This window comes from Cibotium barometz, chromosome 17, assembly GCF_041138505.1.
Source record: "Cibotium barometz isolate CiBa-2024 chromosome 17, ASM4113850v1, whole genome shotgun sequence".
NCBI lineage: Eukaryota > Viridiplantae > Streptophyta > Polypodiopsida > Cyatheales > Cibotiaceae > Cibotium > Cibotium barometz.
Window position 1 is genome coordinate 55223412 of NC_141062.1, and position 27730 is coordinate 55251141.

The following is a 27730-nucleotide window of genomic DNA, read 5'->3' on the forward strand; positions in this document are numbered from 1 at the left end:
TTGGAACATTCAGCCGCCGTCTCCTCTTCTTCACTTTATCTCCTCCTTAGAATCAGGCTCCCAATCCCCCCACCCACTCGAGCCCTCCTCATCACTCTGATGCCACAAACTGGCTGGATCAGCCATGCAGGGCCCATCTCGTCGACCACCCGTTGACGTACAGGTTGCATGCGTCAACATGTGTAGATTAAAAGGCAACCTCGAATCCGCATGCCCACTCGCTATACACGTGCCCAGTCACTCTCTATACATTAGTTTTTCTTCTCTCGCACAAGATGAAAAGTGTCCATTGATGGAATTTGAGGACAAGTGGAGGGGATTTTGAATCCATAGGAAATTTCCTCATAATGTTTAAAAAATATCTATGGACGCAGATCTCTCACATCTATAGCCGCTTGGGAGATGGGAATTTTTAGAGATGGTAGAGGCATTTATGAAGAATTTTATCAATTTATTTATTGGAAACCTTAGCCTATGTATTGGGCTAAGGTTTTCAACTTTGTATTTCTCAATAACCAGATTATTGTAGTGGCTTTGGAAGCTGATTTATTTATTTATTTATGCTTTAAACCAAATAAAATAATCACGCTATAAGGGAAGGCGAACCGACGTTGGCTACATGGGATCTTGGTCGTTGATTTGGGCGGCCACGATGTCTGGACGACGAGAAGCCTATCTCAATTGTGCATTTCAATTCGCGTGGGCTGGCGCAATCAACATAATGATGATTATAAAAATGAAAAATAAAAAAAAGACTGGCATCCTGCGACATTGTAATTAAACAGGAATTTAGGAAATTTATTATTATTTTTAATGAGCAGCATCATTAGAGACTGCCTTTTTCTGCAAGCTTTCCTTTGTGTACTACTTTCTCTTATTCAAACCAAACACTTTCCTCCTTATCCTAACACCAAGTTCACCATTATTTAGGGTTAGTTAACCCGATTAATGTCTGCCGTTTGTTTATTGGTGTTAAATATATTATTCTGGCATGGACCTTCTCCTCATATATCCATTGATTGCTTTCAGCTTACCTGTCAATCACAACATGCACCAGTGGGATAACCCTAGCTCATTAATCAATCACAGGAGAGCGAAAGCATAATAAGCAAAAGGTTAATTTTGTGCTTAATTTCTTATCGAATTACGCCTTAATCACTAAGCTTGTGGCCTCCACATGTTTAATATAGTGCCATAGCATGTGGGCCTTTGCAGATTAATTCACAACTCTATGCAGCAAGTCGAATGAATGAATTGACGCCGCGCGATTGGTGTGAAGACAAACAAGGATTGGTTGATGAATACGTTGACCAAGAGGTTTTACTGCCAATCAACGATCTAATGCCCGGATTAGAAGATGGAGAACAAGAGATGTTCTCAACGGATCGACGATTAGCATATTCATGTCATGAAGCTGGTTTGGAGGGCACATATAATACTGTGAGCATTAGTCTCAATACAGAATCCAACAAATTAAATCTCAATTTATCAGAGATGCAAAATAAGAAAATGAAAGGGCAAGCTCATGCCCGAGACATCCTTAGCAGGTTTTTCTCCAGTGCAGAAGACCTTAATTACGAGCTTACTCATAGCCTAAACAATATATCAGAAAGCTCTTGTATGACACTGGAGAGCACTGTTTCTGGAGATTACACTCGCTTAACTCATGAGGACTATGATAAATATGAGGATAACAACAAACCTGAGTTGCGGCAGATGCTGCATGGAACAGCAGAACTAAGGAGATCAGGGGAGGATTACACTGCACCCAAATCCAGGATTAACAAGAAGTCTAGTATCACCAGGGGGCAATGGACACCAGAAGAGGACAGGTAACAATTTCTGCAAACAGCTCCAGTCAATAATTAGTTCATGGTTTAACTGCTAATCAGTTATCAGCTGTCTGATTAGATTAACCTAAGGAATAAGAGAACTTATTAGTATTGTCGTCTTATAATTAAGGTTGCAGCGAGATAATCTCCTTGTTAATGCAGGTATTTGAAACAGCTTGTAGAGCGGTATGGACGTGAACGAAAATGGTCTGTAATTGCTCAGCATCTTGATGGGAGAATCGGAAAGCAGTGCCGTGAACGTTGGCAAAACCACCTTCGGCCCGATATCAAGGTAACACTTTTACTATCTTGTGTTGCACTATAAGCTATAACTAACCTAGTTTCTGGAGCTTATATAAACCATAATACATATTCACAACTAGTAAGGTGCACCATGTGTCTTTTATTTTGTAATATGTGTTTAGAAGTGTTGCATTACACAGGAGAGGGTACTGAAGAAATGTCATATTCACAACTAGTAAGGTGCACCATGTGTCTTTTATTTTGTAATATGTGTTTAGAAGTGTTGCATTACACAGGAGAGGGTACTGAAGAAATGTCATATAGGAAGGGATTGAACCCACGACCTCTCTGTTCGTGGCATTCTCCCTTAACCATCCCACCATGTCTCACACATGACTTCTTGCAAAGAAGAGTTTGCACACAAAACATTCTTCTTTCTCCATGGCTTATTGAATGATAAATAAAACTAGCGCATCCCTTTAAGGTATAATTTATTACATTTTTAAAAGTCACTAATGTATAGTGTGATTAAAGGAGGATGAAGAAATGGAAAAAACCTAGACCAAGTAGATTGAGTGCATTGCCTTTGCATTGCCTTTGCATTGAGTCCTTCAATGGAATTAAGTGTCTAAAAAACGAAGATGATGCAATAGAAAAGCCTAGACCTAATACACGGAGCATTGCCTTTTGTCCTTTGGGGAGAGATCTTAGAGGGTGATGCAATATAAAAATTTCGGCATATCATGTGTTGGATACTATTTTAGTCGCTCATTAAGGGAGAATGCCCAATGCAATTACCTCTTATATATATATTTCACTATGGTATAAGATAGATAAGGAATGAATGAATTAATTACCTCTTAAATATTTCAATGTGGTAATTGGCACATTTACATGTGGCATTATTTAACCCACGTGAAGAGACTACATACATAACCTTGTCTTGTTAGTATCTCCCAACATCGGGCTCCGTCAAGTTATGCCAGGTTAACACTGATGTTGTTGAGGTGGCACAGATAGCCAGGTAGTATAACCTACTCTAATACCATGGAAAAAGTTGAAATGGAATACATATCTCTCTCTCCCTCTCCCTCTCTCTCTCTCTCTCTCTCTCTCTCTCTCTCTCTCTCTCTCTCACACACACACACACACACACACAAACACACACACACACACACACACACACACACAGACAAATCTAGAACTTTGACATCTCTATTTACAATTTAGCCTTATTGTGTAGCTAAGTGTTTGTGCTATCTCTAGCTTCTTCGACCTTTTGAATGCACCTTCAACAAGGACCAAGGATAGATTTCAAGCTCTTAGGTTTGTCTTATTTGACACCAAGTGCGACTCACAAACAACCATGCATTTCTTTTGGAGGTGGCTAAGTTTTTTTAAAATATATCCATACTTTCAATAAGAATACTACCTCTAATTTAGCCACCACCACCACCTCGCCCACTAACCAACATCATCACCCCTTTAGAGCTCTCAAATTTTGTGATAATTGATTGGTAATGTGAATAGGACAAGATTGTCTATTTATATAAATGTCAAGTTCCTTGTTCTATCTTTTGTACATTTTGTACATGAGCCTTTTTTGGTTCGCTTATAAAAAAAGTGGTCCCTTCACGTTTAGTCTAAAAGTAACATGCATAAAAGACAGACCAGGGGTTTTGAATGCATTGACAAGTTAGGTTTAGTGACTTTAGATTTAACATCAAGGTGGCTCTAGATTTTTCATCAAGGTGGTGACAGTTTGAACAATGCAAAGCGATGGGACTTGAGGCATACATGTGCCTATGTAGCATCATGGAGGCTATAAGGCTAAGGCTTGGGTGGGTTGCATTTATGGAGTTGGCATGGATAGTAAAATTCCCCATGTTAATGCACATTTAACATGGGAAATAAGTGCTAGAGGCATTATTGGCATCCACTTTCTTGGAGGACAATTGTTGTGTATGGAGTTGGCATGGATAGTAAATTTTCCCATGTTAATGCATATTTAACATGGGAAAGAAATGCTGGACGCATTGACATCCACTCTCTTGCTTTACTAATTACTAGAGAGATATTCGCCTTGGAGGATTTCCTCATAATGTCCTTCCTACCTCAACTAAGGCATACATCTCTATGAGTGTTCCAATCAACATACAACAATAGAGAGGGCTTCTGGTGCTGCTTACCCATCATACAAGCTTCATATACATTTAGATTGTCAAAAATTGATGGTGAATGGTCAACGTCTAGCTTACCTTTCTGCATCTCTAAAAGAGTCTAGATATAGAGATACGCATATCTCTCATGCCAAAGTTTGCTACCCGGTTTGCTACTACTCACTGGTGAACTATAAACGCTGAAAGCTCATATAAGTTGTTCCTCCAAATGCCCTTCATAATGATCTTATCATCTCCATTAAGAATGTCGGCACCATTCTTGTTGAAGTGAACCTGCAAGTCATGATCCATGATGGCCAAGATAAAAAGGAGCTTTCTCTTCATATCTAGGACCTAAAGAACATTTGAAAGACTTTTTATACAACCTTCTTTAGGTATAAGTGAAATAGTACCTGAACATTTTATTAGGCACTTTGCATCATTTCCCACTAGCACCATGATGTCATCTCTCACATGCTTTAGGGAGGAATACCAATTCTTACGAGACGGCTGGACATATACGTGGAAGCCCCACTATTGATGATACAAGAATCATTATTTGTTGCAACATTAGGTATCTCATTGCACACTTATTCAAGCTTCACATACGTTTGTACTATCAGAAATTGGTGGGTGGAATGCTTACCTTTTTGTATCTTCGAAGAGTCTGCATATTGAGACACTAATATCTCCCATGCCAAAGTTTGCTACTACTCAAGTCGTTCTGGACTACAAATGCCAAAATCGATGATACAAGAATCATTATTTATTGCAACATTAGGTATCTCACTGCACACTTATTCAAGCTTCACATACGTTTGTACTATCAAAAATTGGTGGGTGGAATGCTTACCTTTTTGTATCTTCGAAAGAGTCTACATATTGAGACTCATATCTAACATGCCAAAGTTTGCTACTACTCAAGTCGTTCTGGACTACAAATGCCAAAATCTCAGTAGGACACGGTTGGTTGTAATTCACCCTATGTGCATGTAAGACGTCCTGGTGAATGTCCATAGGCATAAGTGAAATAGTAGTTGAACCTTTTATTAGGCACTTTACATTATTACCCTTTACCACCATGATGTCATCTCCCACAGGCTTTAGGGAGGAATACCAATCATTACAACTGGTCATATGCCTAGAAGCCCCACTATTAATAATCTAAGAATCATCATTTTCTATAACATTTGTTGTCTCACTGCACACTTCTTCATTGGCAAACAAATAGCTCTATCTTTGCAACATGATTGGATTTCTTTCTTGGTTGTTAGAGTGTCATTCTTGGCATTTGCTTGCTTTTTCGTGCATTCTTTGGTATGTGCCCTTTCTTGTTACAGTAAAAGCATTGAGTCTTTTTCTTCTAATTTGAAGAATTAGAATCCTAACCCCTCTTCTTTGTGTTAGCGAAGAAAGCTTGGTCCCCACCATTGTGACTCAGCATCCTCATCTCCTCGTCCCGAAGCAATGAGCTGAACTCCTCAAATGTGAGATAACACCAACATTTAAAGATGTAATAAAACTATCATACTTAGGTGTGGTAATATCCTTAGACAACGATAAGTGAGATCCAAGGACAACACACTCATAGTGATTATAGCCATTTGGTCATGGAGATCTTTCATTCTGGCGAGAAACACCTCCACCATTTCACCCTCATTTAGCTTCTCTTGTTGAAGCTAATTTTTAAGATTCTAAATCCTTGAGGGATTTGTGGTTTCATACTCACTTAGTAATAAGGTCCATGCTTTTGTAGCAATGGAGACATGCTGAACCATGGTCAACACACTATCTTCCATGTCATTAGATGATGGCATAGAGAGCATCTTAATCTCTTTGTCTCTCCAAGCTTGGACAAGGTCAACAATAAGTGGTACATCACACACACACACACACACACATGTAATTCAGCCGTATTAGAAGATATGCAGATTTCACATTGTGAAGTTTTCATCCGAGTTGCAGCCAGTTGATATTGTGCTTATTCTTTCTATCTTTAGCAGTGCATTTGTCATATCAACTACTTATTTGCTATTCTAATTCTTTCTATTTTCTACTTCCCTTAGTGCTCGGCTTCATTATGGCTGAGTCTGCCCTGCATCTCCGAAGGTTTGACAGAAACTTAGTACGAAGGGCTTTGTGTGAATATATGCTCTTGTGTGCCTCTGTGTGTGTGTGTGTGTGTGTGTGTGTGTGTGTGTGTGGAGTGCGTGTGTGAGAACATATCTTGATACAGAGTTCTACACCCACTATTGGGCACTGATGACGTTAGTGGGGATGTCGTAGTATCTAGTCCACACTATGCATAATGCAGTTGATAGTTATATAGTCTTGTGGGTTGACTACCATTGGTATATAACTTGCACGTTCCTAAAAGGCGAATTTGGGCATGTTCCTGGATTCATCTAGGTATATAATTTAGCCGTATTAGTGGACATGCAGATTTCACATTGTGAAGTTTTCGTCCGAGTTGCGGCCAGTTGATATTATGCTTATTCTTTTCATCTTTAGCAGTGCATTTGCCCTATCAACTACTTGCTGTACTAATTCTTTCTATTTGCTACTACCCTTAGTGCTAGGCTTCATTATGGTTGAGTGTGCCCTGCATCTCCGGAGGTTTAACAGAAACTCAGTACAAAGGGCTTTGTGTGAATATATGCTCTTGTGTGTGTGTGTGTGTGTGTGTGTGTGTGTGTGTGTGTGTGTGTGTGTGAGCATGTCTTGATACAGAGTTCTACACCCACTATTGGGCACTGATGACCTTAGTGGGGATGTCATAGTATCTAGTCCATACTATGCATAATTGAGTTGATAGTTCTATAGTCGTGTGGGGTGACTACCATCTTTCTATTTGCTACTTCCCTTCGTGCTAGGCTTCATTATGGCTGGGTCTGCCCTGCATCTCCGGAAGTTTGACAAAAACTCAGTACGAAGGGCTTTGTGTGAATATATACTCTTATGTGTGTGTGTGGAGTGTGTGTGTGAGAGTATATCTTGATACAAAGTTCTACACCCACTATTGGGGAGCACTGATGACGTTAGTGGGGATGTCGTAGTATCTAGTCCATACTATGCATAATGGAGTTGATAGTTATATAGTCTTGTGAGTATATAACTTGCACGTTCCTAAAAGGTGAATTTGGGCATGTTCTTGGATTCATCTACATATATAATTTAGCTGTATTAGTGGATGTGCAGATTTCACATTGTGAAGTTTTCATCCGAGTTGCGGCTAGCGGATATTGTGCTTATTAGTTCTATCTTTAACAGATATTGTGCTTATTAGTTCTATCTTTAGCGGTGCATTTGCCCTATCAACTGTACCTATTTGTTGTACTAATCCTTTCTATTTGCTACTTCCCTTAGTCAGAAACTCAGTACGAAGGGCTTTGTGTGTGAATATATGCTATATATATATATATAACACATTTATATACATATACACATATAATATATATATATATATATATATATATATATATATATATATATATATATATTGTCAGGACTATGGTCCTACGGAAGTCGAACCCTAGCATAAGTTAATAGCTTTCGGAGTCTCGAGAGTATTATTAGTGCTAGCGGGGTTCAGGGGTTAATGGGCGTTAGGGTTTGGTCAATGTGTGTACACATCTAAGTTAGCACGGCTCTTAAGTAAGATGGGCGGCCGGGCTAGGAGGTGTGGACACAGGCCAGGGTTTTGGTATAAAACCCAACGAGAAACCCTAACTCGTCATTATGTGGTTGGGAGGTGAACCGACTTCCACCCTCTCTTCTTCTCCACGCCTAGGCTATGGCGGCTTGAGGAAGACGCAACCGTAGCGGAGGCGTTACACTGGTATCAGAGCTAGCGGCGACCGGCGTGACCTGCACGAGAAAAAGAGCTCGACGCTGCAGCAAAAGAAACGAGCGTCGCCGCCCGTACGGTGACCTGCACGAGCGCAGCCTACACGCGACCGTCCACAGCGGACGCCTAAGGCGGCGACCAAGGCAGACCGGCAGTCCTCGAAGGCGATCGGTGAGCAATCGTTGGCGCGCCGTTGGCGAGCGCGCGAGAATTCTCCCTTACTTGAGTGGCACAAGGGGGAGGCTTCACCATCCAAGGAGTGGGGTTTTGAACCCACAATCTCAAGCTCCAAGGCAAGTGTGCTAGCCACTTCACCTTTTCACTTGTGTTGTTCTTCTCTTCAAAAGAGCTCTACTTATTCTTTCAAGGGAGGACACAAACTACAAGGAAAGTGACACAAACTACAAGGAAAGTGACCTTTTCACCTTCAACTTTCCTTCTTTCAATTTGTGAGAGGAGTTTTCTATGCTCCAAGTTTGGAAGTTTTTGGTGGACGGATCTTCAACGACATGCTACATGCAACACACTTTTTTGCATGCATGTGTTGATTGAAGACTCAAGTGGTGATTTCTTCTCGATTTCCGTGCATGCAAGAGGAATTCTTCTACGACGCTTCAATTGGAGTTCGCTTTTGAAGGTAATCCGTTCTCTATTTGTAAACACGTGCATACCATGGCCTCAGCGGAACCGTCTCATGTTCACTTCGATTTTGAGAATGATATGCATGATGTTAGTGAGGCACACCCTTTGGGTGGTGGTGTGGGTGATTCGCGACAGGCCGTTGCGCCTGATCGGGATGACAACATGACCGATGCCGAAGGGGGTGCGAGTCCAATAGATGATTATGGTTTGGTAGACACGGTAGAGTTTGGGCGTCTCACTTCAAGGGTAGTTGCACTTGAGCGCACTATAACAAATGTCAATACCAATCTCACAAACATGAGCACGCTTTTTACTGAATTTATGGCACGTTTTGCAAGTGGATCGGCGACAAGTGGAGGGCCTATTCCGATAGTTATGCCTCCTCTTGTTCCAAATCCTATAGTAGAATCTATTGCACCATCTGCAACGCAAGAAGGGGCCAGTGTTGAAAAACGTGAAGCCGCCTGTGTTTAAGGGAGAGGAGCGCGATCGTAACAAGGATGCGGTCCATACATTTTTACACAAGTGGACGGACTTGCATCGCTTACGCCGCTCTCCCGCTGCTGTTATGGTCACTGAGACGAGTCTCACACTTGAAGGTAAAGCCTACAAGTGGTGGATGAGTCTACCTATTAAAACTCGCCCTAAGACTTGGGAGGAGTTTGCGGCAGCATTTAAAAAGGAGTTCTTACCGCAAAATGAGAAAGATCGGAGTTGGACAGCCTAGGACAAGTGCAAGATGGAAGGTCTTACACTTAATCAGTATGTGTCCAAATACCGTGAAGTCATTCTCAAGCTAGATGGTTTGGACGACTTTCAAAAGGTTCGTGGGTTTGTTAGAGGCCTTGATAAAGAATATCAGGCAAAGGTTAAAACCCAATATCCTAAAACTTTGGAAGCGGCTATCCAAAGTGCCCTTATCTTTGATGACACTATGGATAAGAAGGGCATGGATAGACCGGCCAAATTCAATGGCTCGCAATTTAATGCTAATAAGCATAAACTTGCCAGCAATTCTACTGAAAACACAAAGAAGTCTAAAGGGTCAAGTGGTCCGTTGTCTCCACAAGATTTTGAACGGGCCAAGAAGGAGAAACTATGTTATCATTGCTTAGGTAGTGATCATGAGAAGAAAAATTGTCCACAGTTGCCTTGCAAGAATAAGGATAAGGAGAAGGTCAAGGAGAAGGCTGTACACATGGTGCAAACACTTCCCTTGGATGCTGATCCTAAGTATTCTGCGGTAAAGGTTTCGCACACTGCCGAGATGCATGAGTGTAATCTCACTGCATCTATGTGGCAAGAGACAGTTGGACCACATGATTTGGTCCGTATGCATGGCTCCATTTATGGTCATCGAGTACGTATTCTCATTGATGATGGTGCCACGCACAATTTCTTGAACTATGCATTAGTTAAGAAATTAAAGTTGCCGGAGACAAAGAGTTCTCATCGTTATGTGGTGTCCACCATTCAGGGGGATGATCACGATGTGTGGGATACTCTAGTACGGCAAGTGCCTGTGTTTGTGCAAGAACACACTATGGTTCTTGACTTCCAAGTGATGAATATGTCTCGTGCGGATACAGTCATCTTAGGACGGGAGTGGTTGTATGGGTTAGGGTCATCCCTCAAAAGGAGTTATGAACATAATACGTTTACGTTTGAGGCCAATGGTAAGCATGTTTTACTTATTGGGGAACGTGATGTACCCCCAACACCACTCATATGTAATGCCGAACTCTCTTTTTTGGAGCATAGTAATCAAATAGAAGAAGTCTATTTTTGTTATTGTGTGTCTCAAACTAGTGGGTTTGATGTGCATGATGTTTCTTCTTCAAATGAATCTTCCTCAGCGATGCCTTCTTCCTCTTTACCTTCTTCTAAAATCTCTTTAAATAATCTTAAGCAACCAGTTAATGCTTTGTCTTTGCAACAACTGTTACAAGAATTTAAAGATATTTTTCCTAATGAATTACCAGAGGGTTTGCCACCCGAACGAGCTTTGCCTCATCGCATTGATGTCGTTCCGGGCACCAAACCAATTAGTAAGCCGTCGTACAGGCTTAGTGCGACTGAAGCAGCTGAGGTGGAACGTCAGCTTGCTGACTACCTTAGTAAGGGCTTCATTCGCCATAGTGCTTCACCATGGGCATCGCCCATTCTTTTGGTGAAGAAAAAGGATGGATCCATGCGTATGTGTGTGGATTATCGCTCCTTGAATGCGGTAACCATTAAGAACAAATACCCGCTACCTAAGATAGATGAGTTGTTTGATCAACTCAACGGTGCGAAGTATTTTTCTAAAATTGATTTACGTTCAGGATATAATCAAGTGCGTATTAACGCTGATGATATAACCAAGACTGCGTTCCGAACTCGCTTTGGACACTATGAGTTTTTGGTTATGCCGTTTGGGCTTACTAATGCCCCGGCAACGTTTATGACGCTTATGGATAGCGTACTAAGGCCGTACTTAGGCAAATTTGTCATTGTCTTTCTTGATGACATTTTGGTCTATAGTTCGACTTTAGAAGAGCATTTGGAACACTTACGAAAAGTTTTTCAGTTACTACGCGAGAATGCACTTTACGCGAAAGAAAGTAAGTGTGAATTTCTCAAGGATAGCATACAATACCTAGGTCATGTAATTTCTGCAGACGGAATTGCTATGGATGCTAGTAAGGTTGATGCTATTATGCGATGGCCAACACCTCGAAGTAAGGAAGAACTTCAAATCTTCTTGGGAATGGCAGGATTTTATCGCAAATATGTGAACGGTTATGCAAAGATTGCCGCTCCCATGACTGATCAATTGAAAGGTGCGGCAATTACCTTTCAATGGCGTGAGGAGCAACAACGTAGCTTTGATAAGCTTAAAGTTGCTTTGGCTACAGCTCCCATCTTGGCAATTGTGGATCCTCAAAAACCATTTGTGATTGAAACGGATGCCAGTGCTAAGGCAGTGGGTGCGGTTCTCATTCAAGATGGTCATCCTGTTGCCTATGAGAGCAAGAAGCTCAATCGTGCTCAACAAAACTACTCAGCTTATGAGCGTGAGCTCTTTGCCATCATATATGCCTTACGAAAATGGCGACATTACTTATATGGTGCGCAATTCGAGCTTGTTTTTGATCACGAAAGCATAAAGTGGTTTATGAACCAAACAGATTTGCAGGGTCGAAAGGCCAGATGGGCTGAGATCCTTCAGGAGTATGATTGCAAGCTACGCTATCGCAAAGGACGTTACAATATTGTAGCTGATGCTTTGAGTCGTATGCCGGAGATTAATTCGCTGCTATTCACAGAGTTGAAAAGCGAATTGTTAGAATCTTTACGAGGCAAATGCAAGCAGGATTCAACATACTCAAAGGTGTGGAATCATGTTCAAATGAGGGGTCCCTCTCACTCAAACGGTAGTGTTTCCAGTTCTTCCACACATGGTTCTTCTTTATCACAAGATGAACTACAGCGATGGAAAAACTTTTCCATCGATGATGGATACTTACTCCACAAGGGGAGAGTTTGTGTTCCATTGGACTTAGACACTAGGCGCCAAATTCTTTTTGAGTGTCATGATAGTCCAAGTGCAGGTCATGCGGGCATTCGCAAAACGTATGCCCTCGTAAGAAAGCATTTCTATTGGCCTGGACTTCACAAGGATGTTACTGACTATGTTCTGCAGTGTCAGAAGTGTCAAGTGAACAAAGCAGAACGTCTTAAAGCTGGCGGGTTACTGCATCCATTAGAGATTCCTGACGGCAAGTGGGAAAGTATATCTATGGATTTTATAACGGGCTTGCCCACAACGAATCGTGGACATGATGCCATTTGGGTAATCGTGGATCGATTAACCAAGCTTTGTCGGTTTGTGCCTACTAAGAAAACAGTTACAACTCCAGAATTGGGACGCCTTTTCGTGGAGAATGTTTACCGACTTTATGGCTTACCATCCAATATTGTCAGTGATCGCGATCGCAAGTTTAACAGCCATTTTTGGCGAGCAGTATTCAGTAAGTTGGGTACTATGTTGAACCTTAGTACAGCTGATCATCCGCAGACAGATGGTCAGACTGAACGGGTTAATCAAGTGCTGGAAGATATGCTTCGGGCATATGTCAGCAAAAAACAATCTGATTGGGAGTCTTATTTGCCTATTCTTGAGTTTGCTTACAATAGTGCAAAGCATGTCTCGACAGGCTTTAGCCCTTTCATGTTGATGTATGGTTTTCAGCCACGTTCACCAGTGTCGGTGGGACTGGCGAATGAGAAAATCAGTCAGGTTAAGGATTTTATCCAAGACCATATGGATATGTTGCGCCTTGCACGATTAAATGTTCGTCAAGCACAAGATCGTTACAAGAAGTTTGCGGACCAGAAACGTAGGCCACTTCACTTTCAAGAAGGTGATTGGGTGTTTCTGAAGGTACCAGAAAACTCCACCAGTTTAAAAACGGGTCCCGTACCAAAATTGTCGCCCCGATTTTGTGGACCATTTAAGATACTCAAGAAGGTGGGCCCAGTAGCCTATAAACTTGAGTTACCAGCACATTCCAAGGTTCATCCCATCTTTCACATAAGCCGTTTGAGGAAACGCCTTATGGGTCATGAAAGCCCAGTGGATGATTCTTTCTTGGTAGAATATGTGGAACCCCCAATACTGCCTCATGAACCAGAAAGAGTATTGGATTATCACATGTTACGTACTCGCCACTAAGTTCGGAAACAAGCTCTTATCAAGTGGAAGGACCGTCCAGAGGAAGGCTCCACTTGGGAAAACATTAGTGTGATGAGGAAACGTTTCCCCACTTTTGTTTTCGAGGACGAAAACTCTTTTCGAAGGGGGGAGTAATGTCAGGACTATGGTCCTACGGAAGTCGAACCCTAGCATAAGTTAATAGCTTTCGGAGTCTCGAGAGTATTATTAGTGCTAGCGGGGTTCAGGGGTTAATGGGCGTTAGGGTTTGGTCGATGTGTGTACACATCTAAGTTAGCACGGCTCTTAAGTAAGATGGGCGGCCGGGCTAGGAGGTGTGGACACAGGCCAGGGTTTTGGTATAAAACCCAACGAGAAACCCTAACTCGTCATTATGTGGTTGGGAGGTGAACCGACTTCCACCCTCTCTTCTTCTCCACGCCTAGGCTATGGCGGCTTGAGGAAGACGCAGCCGTAGCGGAGGCGTTACATATATATATATATATATATATATATGTTCTGAGCAGCCTCATATTCCTCATCAAGCGAATCCTCCCAGAGACTGTCCAGTGCTACGTAATGTCGATGCTCATGGGTGGTGAGCATCATAACATTGGTCTTGATCCATCATAATTGAATAATCTAACAAGAGTCATTACCACACTCTATTTCTAGAAGAAGCAAGTCTTGCACATCCAATTGAGCATGGGTGGGAAAAACTATTAGATAGCCATTCGAAAGTGATAAAACCTGCTTGAGTGTGGAAAAAGAAAGACCTTCTTCTAACATACCTATAGAGGAACACCCACGAAATATAATCACTTCGACTTGATCAACGAGATGCCATAAACACGTTAACAAAACAAAGCTATGCGGAATAGGTGAAACCTCTTCACATAAGGAGAGCACATCAACATGTAAGATGGAACAATGAGCATCATCATAGTCTGATAATAAATATGAACTGAAGGATGCCCTAAGAAACAACGATGAATGATCTACAAGTTAACAGGCAAGGTTTTAAAAATCCACCCATGCCAGATCCATGCAAAATTTGCATGACCCTCAGATTATAAACAAGAGTATGTGCGAGGAATTGATTCGCAAGCAGGATCACCAAAAGTGTTGGCAAATAAACTAACACAATATTTATGAATTTAACATTAAACATGATTTGTGACATTAATGAACATTTATATAATCATCACATAGATTACAAAACATTAATGAACATTCATGTGATCATCACACAAATTACAGAACATTATAGTACTCACACAGAATTGTGAAAGAAAGATACATAATTGACTCTCTGTATTCCTTCTTGTGCGTATATCTCTCTCTCTACTTATACATTAGTGGTTTAGCACATACATAATCTTGTGGATCGAGAATTGAAGTGTTATCTCTGATCCAACATGATTGTTGAGATCTTCTTCCTAAGCTACTCCTAAGCTAAGGTAAAATTAACAACAAAACCAACATGATTGTTGAGATCTTCTTCCTAAGCTACTCCTAAGCTAAGGTAAAATTAACAACAAAACTAAAGCGGGTTATTTCCTAAGCTAATATGTACGTCTAAGAAGTACCCAGAGGTAGTATGCCTAGGCAACTATAAATTGCTAATGGATGGAGCAGGCCAATATGTGAACACCTACACATTTGCTATTGAAAGACTTTCATCCAACCATCATGAATTTAATGAGTCTCAAAAAAGTAGTTATAGCATTTCATATGTGTGTGAAACTAGAGAGTATATGTCATGGGATCTTTTGTACTTCTTGAAGAAATAATTAAAAACTCACGACAAATACATCAAAGATTAAAACATAGACTTGAATCAAATTGATTTGATAGAGCATAGCATAAAACAAGAGAAATAGAACAATATCACCATCAACACACTATTGGGTGCGATCTCCCCCCTCATGCATGTAGCTCTACTTCCACGACATGAGTATTTTGAGAATTATATTTAATAAATAGCTCAAGAAGCTATTAATAGTTGTGCGTAAAAAATTGGGCTTGCTTTTTCACTTTTATAAAAACATCTCGAACACTAGAGCTTGTTCACACAGAAAAGTGTAAATAATCAAAACTCTTCTAACATATATGCTAGGAATATAGCAATGCCATGCACAAGCGTGCATAAATAATATGTATAAAAATTTGGTACTCGGCCAATAAAATATTACAGAATAATAATGTTTTGAGATGATATAGACAAGATCCTCCACGTACAACATGCGCGCTACTCATCAACTATCTCACAAATGTAATCTCATTAGTTGTTTCAATTAATTGCCCTGCTCTACAATTAATGCCAATATGAAACATTGATAGGCATAAACACAACACACACTTATCACTTGTTTCACTAAGATGAGAGTATCATTATACCCATTATCTAGCATGGCAGCCACTTGTTACACTTTCAATTAGCATGGCACATCAATTGCATAAACCACTTGTTACTTCGACCGTGTGTAGTTGTCTAGCATAGCCTACTCAGTTCACTCTAACCACAATATAGTTTTGAAGCATGGCACTACTTGTTACACCTCAAGAACATACGCCCGTCAAGCATGGTCTCAAGCTATTCCAATAACACTAGGTAACCAGTATTTCAAATGGGGTCACCCATGATACCAATTCAGTAGGATGGCACACTAGCATCCGGGCATCTCCATACAACTAAAGGGTGGACATTACGTAACATCCCTCCTGCTTGGATAAGCAGCTGACCTCAGTTGCATGTTTGCTTATTGCGAGCAAACGAGATCAGTTGTCATATAATATATGAATTTAAGTATCTTCTCTAATTATAACAAAAAACATTGCATCATGGACTTTTACGTGTAATAAATTCTAGTGTACCATACGACCAGAAATTATCCCACACAAATCTAGAGAAGTATGTATCGAAAGGCTTTACACATGATTAATCTCGTGTCCTATACCATAAGACCAATACATAATGAAAATTTTATAAAGTATAGTTCAAGATGGAAGGCAAATTCCTCCAAGAAGTTCTACTTTTGATGCATAAAAACTCTCCTTGAAATTTATAAAAAGTATTAAATAAAATTTCTTGTAAAAATAATCAAATGAAATAAATATGTTACCTCAAAAGTCGGAGTAGACATCATGGTAGTCTTGTTCTTCATCATCGTCGATCATATTAAGTCCAAGTGAAATAAACTTTAACTTCTGTGGACAATTTGATGCGATATGTCCAATCTCGTAACACTTCTTTGAATCATGTTTATTAGCTTTTGTGAATCATCTACCTTGGTATCAATACGTGTGTTATGGTCATTAAGAGATGTATCAACAAATGATTTTGGAGAGGTTTTAGACTTCAAAAATGTTGATGTTGAGGTTTGGGGTGTCATTGGTTTCTTAGGAAAACCATTTTTCTTTTCACAATTCAAGGCTAACGAAATAGCCAAGCTAAGGGAATGCGGTTGAAACATATTCACCTTTGATCGAATTGTAGGTTTCAAACCTGTTATGAACTTCCTTCTTTGATCCTTGGTGTGAACCTTCTTGATTACCCATATTTGTAACAAAGTTTGCCAAAACCTATCCACATAAGCTGATATATTCTTATCGGCGGCCAGACAGCCACATCCGGTCAGTGCCACCAGATGTCATAGTCGATGAGACAGCGCACTTTATTATAGGGACCGGGCGTGCCAAGGTTAGGTGGTGTTCACCTACTATGTGCTTATGTGCCTGGTGTATGGGCATTCACGCATTATTGATTCACGACTATGGATTTTTGTGTGAGCAAGGGCTGCAATGGACAACTCTGTTTTTGGTGTTCAGTTCTTCTTTCTCTGTGTCTTTCCCTTCTCTCCTTTTGTTTTCTCTGTTAGGGCAAGAGGGCCACTAACACTTTGGTGACCCATGCTGGCTGCAACCTCCTTTTGATGGTGAAGACCAGTGGTTGTTTGCTGCTGCTGTGAATGGGAACTGCCCGATGTGGAAGCCAACGCAGAGCTATAGCGCTTGCTCTGTGGGGGGTTTGTCTTTCTACTGCTACTACCTTGTCGACCTCTGAAATCCTCCCCTTCATCGTCATTGGTGTGGCGCTTGAACTCGCTGGGCCCCCCACCCACCGAGAAGACAGAGGCTTTCTGCTACTGCCACCAGCGCTGCTCCATCCCACCCCAACAGCCGCCAAGAGCTCGTTTTAGGTTTCAACAGTCCTTCCCTGTGCATTCATTGTAGAAAACTAAGAAAGCATGATCTCTCTCTCATCTCATCTCAGATAGATACGCAGAGACACAGAACAAGATTGTGTTCGTTTATTTCATAAAGTTGATATTTACATAAGAGGGGTTGTAACCGCCTCTGCATGCCGTTTGGGCATAGCCAGGTGGCAAGCCCTGATTGGGGCTTACCATCCAACACTCCCCCTTAAGCCCAATCAGGGTCTTGAGGAGAGAGGTGGAGTTTTATTATGCACTGAGAAAGATGCACCCCATTTTTCCACTAGGGTTTATGGTGCCTCGCATCCTAAGCTAGATGCTATAATTTTCTACAATTATGAAGATGCAATCAACCCGGATCTACGTGTGCTTGGATGGCCAGTAGAAGAAAAACCAAAGTCTTCATATTCTTCAATCTGATCATACTTGGATTCACCAACAGCAGAAGCTGCAACCAGAGAACTTTTTCACGACATTGACCATGATCACCATTACTCCACCTCAAGGGAATGAAAAAGGAAAGAGAAGTAGCCTTCACAACAAGATCTGCAGCAGCTACATCTTGCATTGCATTGAAAGAATCAACATCACATTCAGGGGTTGCAACATTAGCTGCCTCAGCATCTCCATTATCAGCATCCGCACCTCCATCATCTCTGTTGTTACTTTGGCCATCATCTTGAACACTCAGATCCTCATCTTCTGTTTCAGCAGTAGGCTCAGCTGCAGCATCACGACTCTCAACGTAAGAATCAATATCCACATCATGGTCGACATCGACTAAATCACCATCCTGCTCATCTTCATTTGCAACATCAAAGGTATGTCCGGCAACAAGACCTTCAAGAAGGATATCACAATCGATAGAGAGACACGGATCATGTGCAGGACACGATGGGCCTTGTTGCTCAAGGCTAGCAGTAGCGAAAAAACACGTCTCCTGGATCCAAAAAATATTTTAGAAGGCGAAGCAGGAACAATTCTACCTTCATCTTCACACGGGGACGAGGTATTGGTAGCATCAACGGAGCATGGACTGAAAAAGTTACCGCAAAAGTAGAACCATGCAGTGGGAAGGAATGAGCAGGACGCAGTAGATGGGGATGAAGCATAGGTCGCAGAGGAGGAATTAACAGCTCCAACATGCGGGAAGAGATGAAGGCAGATGGAATACGTGCAACGATTGGAGGGTGTTGTGCGGGTAGAGAAGCGAACACAACAACAACAGATGGCATTGTTGTAGGCGCGCCCATGCTCGCTTCTGAGCTATTCACACAAGTTTGACTTCTGCAAAGTCCAAGTTGGCACGCAGGAAATTGTCTGCTTCATCTACCCCAAATTGGGCTGCTTCATTGATTGGGATGTCTTCTGCATCCAGGTCGCCCTCGCGCCTCTCTTGCTGGGCAGAGGGTCTTGTTTTTTAGTTGGAGGATGATTTCCTCCATTGGAGAGATTCTGCAGGTCGTCGTCTCTTCACCCTTCACATGTGGGTAGCAGGTCTAGGTTATCTGCTTTAACCTTGGCTTCTTGGCCAGTTTTGGTGCGGCCAGGTTCTTTTCCTTCTGGCTGAAATCGCTCAGAGGATGCATGCAGGGTCACATCTTGGCAGATATCTGAAGATGGTGCAGAGGATCCGTCAGCACCTTGATGTTGAAGTGGATCAGAGGATGCACCGCCTGCATCTTGGCCTTCTTTGGCTTTTGCCGGCTGCATCTTGGCCTTGTTTGGCGGATGTTTCGCCTTGGATTCTGGCAGGGATTCCTGTGTAGAAGTCCTCGAGTAAAATTAGCAGGTCATTGGGTGGAAGCGAGGATTTGTCAGAGCCCGTCACAGGCGCGCCAGGATCGCCTGTCCGATACCATGTAGAAAACTCAGAAAGCATGATCTCTCTCTCATGTCATCTCAGATAGATACGCAGGGACACAGAACAAGATTGTGTTCGTTTATTTCATGAAGTTGATATTTACATAAGAGGGGTTGTAACCGCCTCTGCATGCCGTTTGGGCATAGCCAGGTGGCAAGCCCTGATTGGGGCTTACCATCCAACAAATATAGAGGTGCTCCAAGCGGCGGGGTAGAGGTCACACAGCCCCGTCTTTGCAATCATGGTTCTCAGCTTGACTCTTCGATTGGTTGTCCTCTGCTGTGGCAATGGCTGCTCTCACATTCCGTAGGTGCACAGCTGGCTATTCCGTTACTGGGAGATTCTTCATTTGATGCCAAGCAGGAACGGCGGTCATCTTTTATCAGAGAAGCTTGAAAAGAAACTCCCAAGACACAGAACTGCTGTTGGATTCGACCTCAAGTAGGATCTACAGTTCCAGGAGTGGATCTCGCCAAACTGGAGATTTGGTTCACTGGGTAATCGTTCCGAGCCACCCTACTGCTGCAGTCCCGGACACACCCGCACTCTGGGTTCCTCCAATCAACGTGCACATTCTGATTCCGCCACCTGGATTGATAATTCCAGACTTACAGAAAAACCAACGTGCAGACTTCTCGAATCCGGACCCCTCCGCAACTACCGACTCCGCGTCCTCCCAGACTGCTGTTTTTGGCAGCAACCCGACGTTCAGATTCTGGACATCAACCCATCTTTCCACTTCTACACTTCGCATTCGCCCGCAAACTCCGCCACCTGGACTGCTCATTCGCACTCCCCCAAATTGCGGTTTCTACCTCCATCCGGCCTGCTAACCCCAATGCCCCCAGACTTGTTGAATCCAGAAAGCGAAAAAGTCTTCCGCTTTCTAACTGGAAACTAAGTGAAGTACCGCACCCGTCATCATTCAGGTCGTAGCAAGCAAGCGAGAGATGGCCTGGTGATGAACACAATGGCACCCAACACACCGAGCAGCAAACAATAACAACTAGACTAGGGTTTGCAAGTCAAAGAGAGGTGCATATCTGATGCTGCTATTTCTAAGCCGCCGGAGTTCTGAGAATTGCTGGCAAGAAGGATGGCAGTAGCATCATCAGAACTGTTCGCTTGCTACCCCGACACCTACCTAGCCCTGAGAGCACTCCGTACAGTGTGCTAGTCCAGTGACCGAATTCTGTGATTTGCTATCCGCATCACTCAGCTGAGTTCGCCAACATGAGCCACTGGAATGTGGGTTGCCATCCCATAGCGGAATGGAGCAGTCGAGATTGGCTAACTAGAGGTCAAGGTGGGCAACCCGATTAGACCAAATCCAGATGCAAGGGTGATGCCAAGTTCCGACCGAGTAGTTGGAGGGGCTGATTTGTTCAGAATCTAATTCGGCATCCGCTTGACATTCTGTGAAGTCAGTATGTGCTACGAACAGTCTGCTACAACCGGATAGACTTGGCTTATGGGCCAGAAAGCATGTAAGCATTGCGGTAGTCAGAAGCATCAGTCCAATGAATGTGCGACCTGTAGGCAGTGTATTGCATCACAATGGAAACCTTGTTACTCTTAAGGGAAACGTTGTTGTACCCAAGGAAACTTTCATTAATGGGCTTAAGTTAATGGAAACCTTTTTAACGATGAACTTTTTCAATTGGTTATGGATCCAATGTCGTCATATGTTTATTTTGATGTCAACACTGTTTCTTTAGAGGTTTGGCAAAGTAAAGTATTAAATTCCATTAAGAGCGAATTTCAGGATGTATTTTCTTATGTGTTACCGCGCACGGATTACCTCCTAAATGAGAGGTGGAGCATAAAATTGAGCTAGTAGTACCTGTTAGTAGTCCTCTGTATCTGCTTAGCTAGACTGAGGAAGGTGAGGTAGCCAAGCAACTAGCTGAATACTTGAGGATAGGTCAGATTAGACCAAGTAAGTCTATATGGGATGCACCAGTTCTCCGGGTTCAGAAAAAAGATCAAGGTACCTGGCAGATGTGTATTGATTACAAACGTCTTAACAAGATTACAATTTAAAATAAATACCCATTGCCTAGATCAGACAACCTTATTAATAGGTTGCAAGGAGCTAAGTATTTCATAAAGCTTGACTTGCGGACCAGTTATCATTAGATCTGTATTGCAGAGGAAGATGTCCCTAAAACTACTTTTAGGACACGTTACGGCCATTACGAATTTTTAGTGTTATCCTTTGGTCTCACTAATGCACCAAGAACTTTCCAACAGACGATGAATGATTTATTTCAGGATCTATTAGGAAAATGCGTGATGGTTTTCTTAGATGACATTTTGATATACAGTAAAACTTTGGTTGAGCATGAGGATCATTTTAAAGAGGTTCTAGGAAAGCTCGGGAAAGGAGAAATTGTATTGTAAGTTATCTAAGTGTGATTTCTTCAAGAAGAAATTATTATACTTGGGTCATAAAATCTCTCGAGATGGCTTCATTAGAAAATTTTGGAGGTCATTTGTAGGGCCTTGTAAGAAATTCACAAACTCTTATTTTCTCTCTCTAGAAAAAATATTCAAAAGATACCTCCATTAAATGTGTACTTGACAAGAAACTATCGCAAGTTAAAAAAAGTGGATTTAACAAGGTATTGAAATATGTGCACTAGCTACACATCGCTCTCAACTTTTTGGGATTCGCAAAAGGCACTCACGTCATCATATGGCACCTTTTTCAAAAATTTCATGCTACTCTTTAACAATCTATACATAGTGGTAGTTTGGTGTAGAATTTGATACTTTTTATATCACAAATGCATCCGAAGCGGCCAAAAATCTCCAAAACGACTTTTGAATCACTTAAATCGGACACCCGGAGAGGCAGAAACGACCAAAACAATGGGAGAACTGAATCATAGCCACCAATTGACGCGCATAGAGGCCTTGGCCACTTCTAAAACAAGGGGAGAACTGAATCATAGCCAATTGACGTGCATAGAGGCCTTGGCAAAGTAGCCAAGGCCTCTATGCATGTCAATTGGCTATGATTCAGTTCTCCCCTTGTTTTGGTCATTTTAGCCTCTCCGAGTGTCTGAATTTAAGTGATTCAAAAGTTATTTTAGGGGTTTTTGGCCACTGTAGACGTAATGGTGATGTCAAAGGCTCCAAATTCTACACCAAAATACCATGAGAAGAAATGTATAGACTCCATTGTCTACAAAGTTTAGCTTTTAAATGCTTTTTCTTATCCAATGATGACATAAGCCGTGTTTAATATAGGAACTGTACCTCATTTGAAATAGATACCCGCATTGAATGTGTACTCGACCGTTTTTAAAAAAGATACCCTCATTGAATGTGAGCTTGACTATTTTTTGAAATTTTTCAATGAATTGAGCTATTTTTCAACGTTATGTTGGCTTCTTCCTCATTGGTTGCACTCTATTTTCTCTCGCCTCTAAAAGGCTCTCCAAATGACCTCCGAAATGTCCTAATGAAGTATAGATTTGGATCGAATCTAAAAGGTTTTGAAATGGCCAATACCATGTACGATCAAGCAGTTTAGATATTTCTTAGGTTTCGTGGTGTTTCTTCAAAAATTTGTCAGGGATTATTCGAAGTTGACAGTGCCTTTTACCAATCTTCTTAAGGGTAAAAATAAGAAGTCTGATTCTTCGATTGAGTGGAATGAGAAGCTATAAGAACTTTCGATACTGTGAAAAATAAAGTTTGAGATGCTCCTATGTCAACCTTGCCGGATCCTAGTAGGCCTTACGTCATTGAGATGATGCTATTGATTTTGCGATAGGTGCAACTTTGTTCCAAGATGGGAAGCCTGTGGCTTTCGAGAGTAAGAAACTTAACAATGCACAGACTAGGTACCCACTTTGGAGAAAGAGCTGTATGCAATCATTTATGCTTTAAAGACATGGAGACAATATCTCTACGGGTCTCAGTTTGTGGTCTTGAGACGACATATCACCGGTCTTTGCAGTACATTTGTGATCAGCCGGACTTGAAAGGTAGAAAGGCTAGATGGGCTGAGTTGATGCAGGACTTTGATTTCATGAATATAGAAAATGTCAAAATAATGGGGAGTATGCACAACAGAAGCAATAGTTGATGGCAAGATAGAGCAACATATATGAGAGAGAGCAAGAACACAAGATATATAGAAAGCTTCTATATTACCTTCTATTTCAGCCACTCCAAAGTTGGCTTAACCTTCACCCTCATGTGTGGGTTGTGTTGTGTTACAAAAAGTGAAGCCTCTTACCCTTTGTATAGGGTTCACCAAGGGCTAGGGTTGGGCCAACCCTAAATCTCTTTTCCACCCATATGCCCACTTTATTTAGGGTGTGTTCACACCTACATGACCTCTTTCTCTCACCCTTTATCACTTGTACATCATATATTTTAACACCCCCTCTCAATGTCACCATGGGACAATTCCAAACATGGAGCAAGGTGAGCATTGGATATACAAGAACAAAATGACTCCCTCTCAACCATAGGATAGATGACAAGGTAGGTAGCCTTTATAGATTAGGCTTTTACAAAAGTGATTATAGAGAAATGTGGTTCACTTCCAATTCTAGCAAACATGCTTCACTCTTTAACTAGAAGAGTTGATTATCATGTGAGGAACTTTTAAAATTTCCCTCAACCTTAGTAATATCGTTGGTACCCTCTCTTCCATTGTGGCTTCGTGCACCACCCTTGTTGCTCCTTCGCTCGAGGGGTTCACCTCAAAAAATGTTAATGTACCACGTGAGTTCAGCATAAGAGGTTTTTTAATTAGATATATTAAGAAAAATTAACAAAATTACATTAACAAGAGGGGTTTTTTAATTCAACTATAGAAAAAATCCGTTAGTTCATAAGTAAAGAGGAGTTGTTTTACTGGGAAATTTTTTTTAGTTAAGGGGTTTTTTAAATACCTCACGCACATGATACCAAGGGTTTTCTAGTAGTGCATCTCCTGAGCTCCTTCGCTCTGATACCATGTTAAAATAATGGGGAGTATACACAATGGAAGCAATAGTTGATGGCAAGATAGAGCAACATATATGAGAGAGAGCAAGAACACAAGATGTATAGAAAGCTTCTATATTACCTTCTATTTCAGCCACTCCAAAGTTGGCTTAACCTTCACCCTCATGTGTTGGTTTTGTTGTGTTACCAAAAGTGAAGCCTCTTGCCCTTTATATAGGGTTCACCAAGGGCTAGGGTTGGGCCAACTCTAAATCCCTTTTCCACCCACCTGCCCACTTTATTTAGGGTGTGTTCATACCTACATAACCTCTTTCTCACTTGTACATCATATATTTCAACAAGAAAGGTAGCTCGAATCGCATTGTTGATGCATTGAGTTGAATTGGTAAAGTTAATGAACTTAGCTTCACAAAAATTACTTCTAATTTGTATGATTCACTCAGGAAAAAATGCAGTACATATATTTTCTTTGGAAAACATTGAAATTTGGCAAAATCAGGATCTAACTCTAAGGTAGATTAAAACCTGGTGAATCAAGGAAAAGCTAACCAATTTTTTATTCGGAATGGTCTCGTATTCCCAAATGATAAGGTTTGTGTGCCGGATGTGCCAAAAATTAGACTCAGGATCCTCTTTGAGTGCCATGATGCACCATTGGCATGATATCCTGGTATACAATGAACCTTGCCTTTGGTTAGAAGGACATTTTACTAGCCACGAATAAAAGATTTTATTCCGTTATGTGGTCCGATGTCATCAATGTCAAATAAACAAGGCTGAACGCTTTAAATCTACTGAGACGTTATTACATCCTTTGGATATTCCATCTCGAAAGTAGGAAAGTATTTCGATGGATTTCATCACGGGACTTCCACATACCAGCAGGGGTCACGTACCATTTGGGTAGTCGTGGATAGATTGACAAAGATGGCTAGGTTTTTACCCACAAAGACAATAGTCAAAGCATCAAAATTGGCTTACCAATTTGCCGAGCGACTGTTTAGACTGTGTGGTCTACCTTCTAATATTGTGAGAAATTGGGACTCTAAGTTCACGGCTCATTTTTTGCAAGAAGTTTTCAAGAAATTGGAAACTAATTTGAGTATGAGTTCCTCTAATCACCCGTAGTCTGATGGGTAAATAGATCGTGTGAATCAGATTTTAGAGGATATGCTTCATGCGTATATCTATGGAAAACCATCGAGTTGGAAAAAGTATCTTCCAATGATGGAATTTACCTATAACAATTCTAAGCATACAGCTACTAGTTAAAGTCGGTTCATGCTTATGCATGGGTATCAACCTAGGGCACCTGTTAATGTCAATTTTAGGACATTGAGCTTGATGCATCGAGGGATTTCTTGTGTGATATGTAGAAAATGGTGACCCAAGCTCATGATTCTATCATAAGTGCTCAAGATAAAGCATGGTTTTATATGCTGATAAGGGATGTTCACCTTGGTCTCGAGCCAGGAGCGTTGGTTTATTTGAAAGTTCCTAAAGATTCTCAGACTTTATCAACAGTAAAGCGCTCAAAATTATCTCCTAGATATTATGGTCCATTCCGAGTTATACGTCGGATTGGCACGGTTGCGTATGATCTAAAACTGCCTCCACATGTCAGAGTTCATCCAGTCTTTCATGCCAGCAGACTGAAAGAGAAGCTGGGAGGTGAGGATAACACAGTTACTCCTCGCCGAACTCATTGAGGTCGAGGATTTATCATATGTTCCACATGAACCTGAAAAGGTACTTAAAATCAGGGAAAGAAAACTTCGTAATCGCTTAATCCCTGAGGTTAAAATTAAGTGGAAAGATAGGAAAATCGAGGATTTGACTTGGGACTCAGTTGAAAACGTTTAGCACAGGTTTCCTTTTTTTCATTGGAAGAGTGCAATGTTTTCAGAGAGGGGAAGTATGTTATGTGCACATCATATTATGTGCATATACTAGGAGGCTAACCCGCCGCCCTAGGCATGTGAGCATGGGATCATGGGAACATGCTCTAGTGGGACAAGGGTTAGGCCTGAGCTTAGGGTCAAACAACCAAGGGTCACACATGGAAATGGAGGGTCAAGAGTCACTTGAGAGCTCTTCTATATAATAGGAGCATGGGACACTCTCAAGGGATGTTCTCTTGTGTAGAGAATAGTATCTATTCTCTTGCCATTTCATACTAGAGGTATGTGCTACTAGTTTAAAGACATACCTCTTGGTGGTATGGGACACCAAGGATAGGTATGTGGTTCTTCATTATTATGATGTGTGCATCCTTGGGCTCGAGGGTGGTCAGGTGGATGAGTATATGACTGGATTATGTGTGTTTATGCATTGTGATTAGCTAGAGATATCTTTGGAGTTTTAACTGTTAAAACCCCAAAGATCTCTCTAGCTATTCACTATGCATCATCACACATAATCTAGGCATATACTCATCCACCCAACCACCCCAAGCCTAAGGATGCACACATCATAATAATGAAGAACCACATACCTATCCTTGGTGTCCCATACCACCAAGAGGTATGTATTCAATCCAGTAGCTCATAGCTCTAGTATGAAATGGCAAGAGAATAGATACTATGCTCTACACAAGAGAACATCCCTTGAGAGTGCCCCATGTTCCTATTATATATAGGAGAGCTCTCAAGTGACTCTTGACCCTCCATTTTCATGTGTAACCCTTAGTTGCTTGACCCTAATCCCAACTCTGGTTAGGTCTAACCCTTGTGCCACTAGAGCATGTTCTCATGATCCCATGCTCACATGCCTAGGGACGGGTTAGCCTCCTAGTATATGCATATAATATGCCGTGCACATAACATACTTCCCCTCTCTCAAAACATTGCACTCTTGCAATGAAAAAAAGAAAACCTATGTTGAACGTTCTCAACTGACTCCCAAGTCGAATCCTCGATTTCCCTATCTTTTCACTTAATTTTAACCTCAAGGATTAAAAGCGATTACGAAATTTTCTTTCCCTAATTTTAAGTACCTTTTTAGATTCATATGGAACATAATATAAATTCTTAACCTTAGCAACTTCGTGAGGAGTAACTGTGTTATTCTCACCTCCCAACTTCTCTTTCGGTTTGATGACATGAAAGATGGATGAACTCTGACATGTGGAGGTAGTTTTAGCTCATATGCAAGCACGCCAATCGACGTATAACTCGGAATAAGAATATCTATGAGATAATTTTGAGCACTTTTTTGTTGATAAAGTCTGAGAATCTTTAGCAACTTTCAAATAAACCAA

The 27730-nt window shown here is 41.4% G+C and overlaps 1 protein-coding gene across 1 annotated transcript in view; it reads left to right on the top strand.

Moving 5' to 3' along the window:
• Positions 1-922: 922 nt before the first annotated feature.
• LOC147630192 (uncharacterized) overlaps positions 923-27730 on the top strand; it is a 41539-nt gene continuing 14731 nt past the window's right edge. Inside the window, exons 1-3 of the mRNA XM_086810940.1 lie at positions 923-1115; positions 1216-1832; positions 1995-2124. Of these exons, the coding sequence (XP_086667066.1) occupies positions 1246-1832; positions 1995-2124 (717 nt within the window). The 5' untranslated portion in view covers positions 923-1115; positions 1216-1245. The remainder of the gene's footprint in view (positions 1116-1215; positions 1833-1994; positions 2125-27730) is intronic.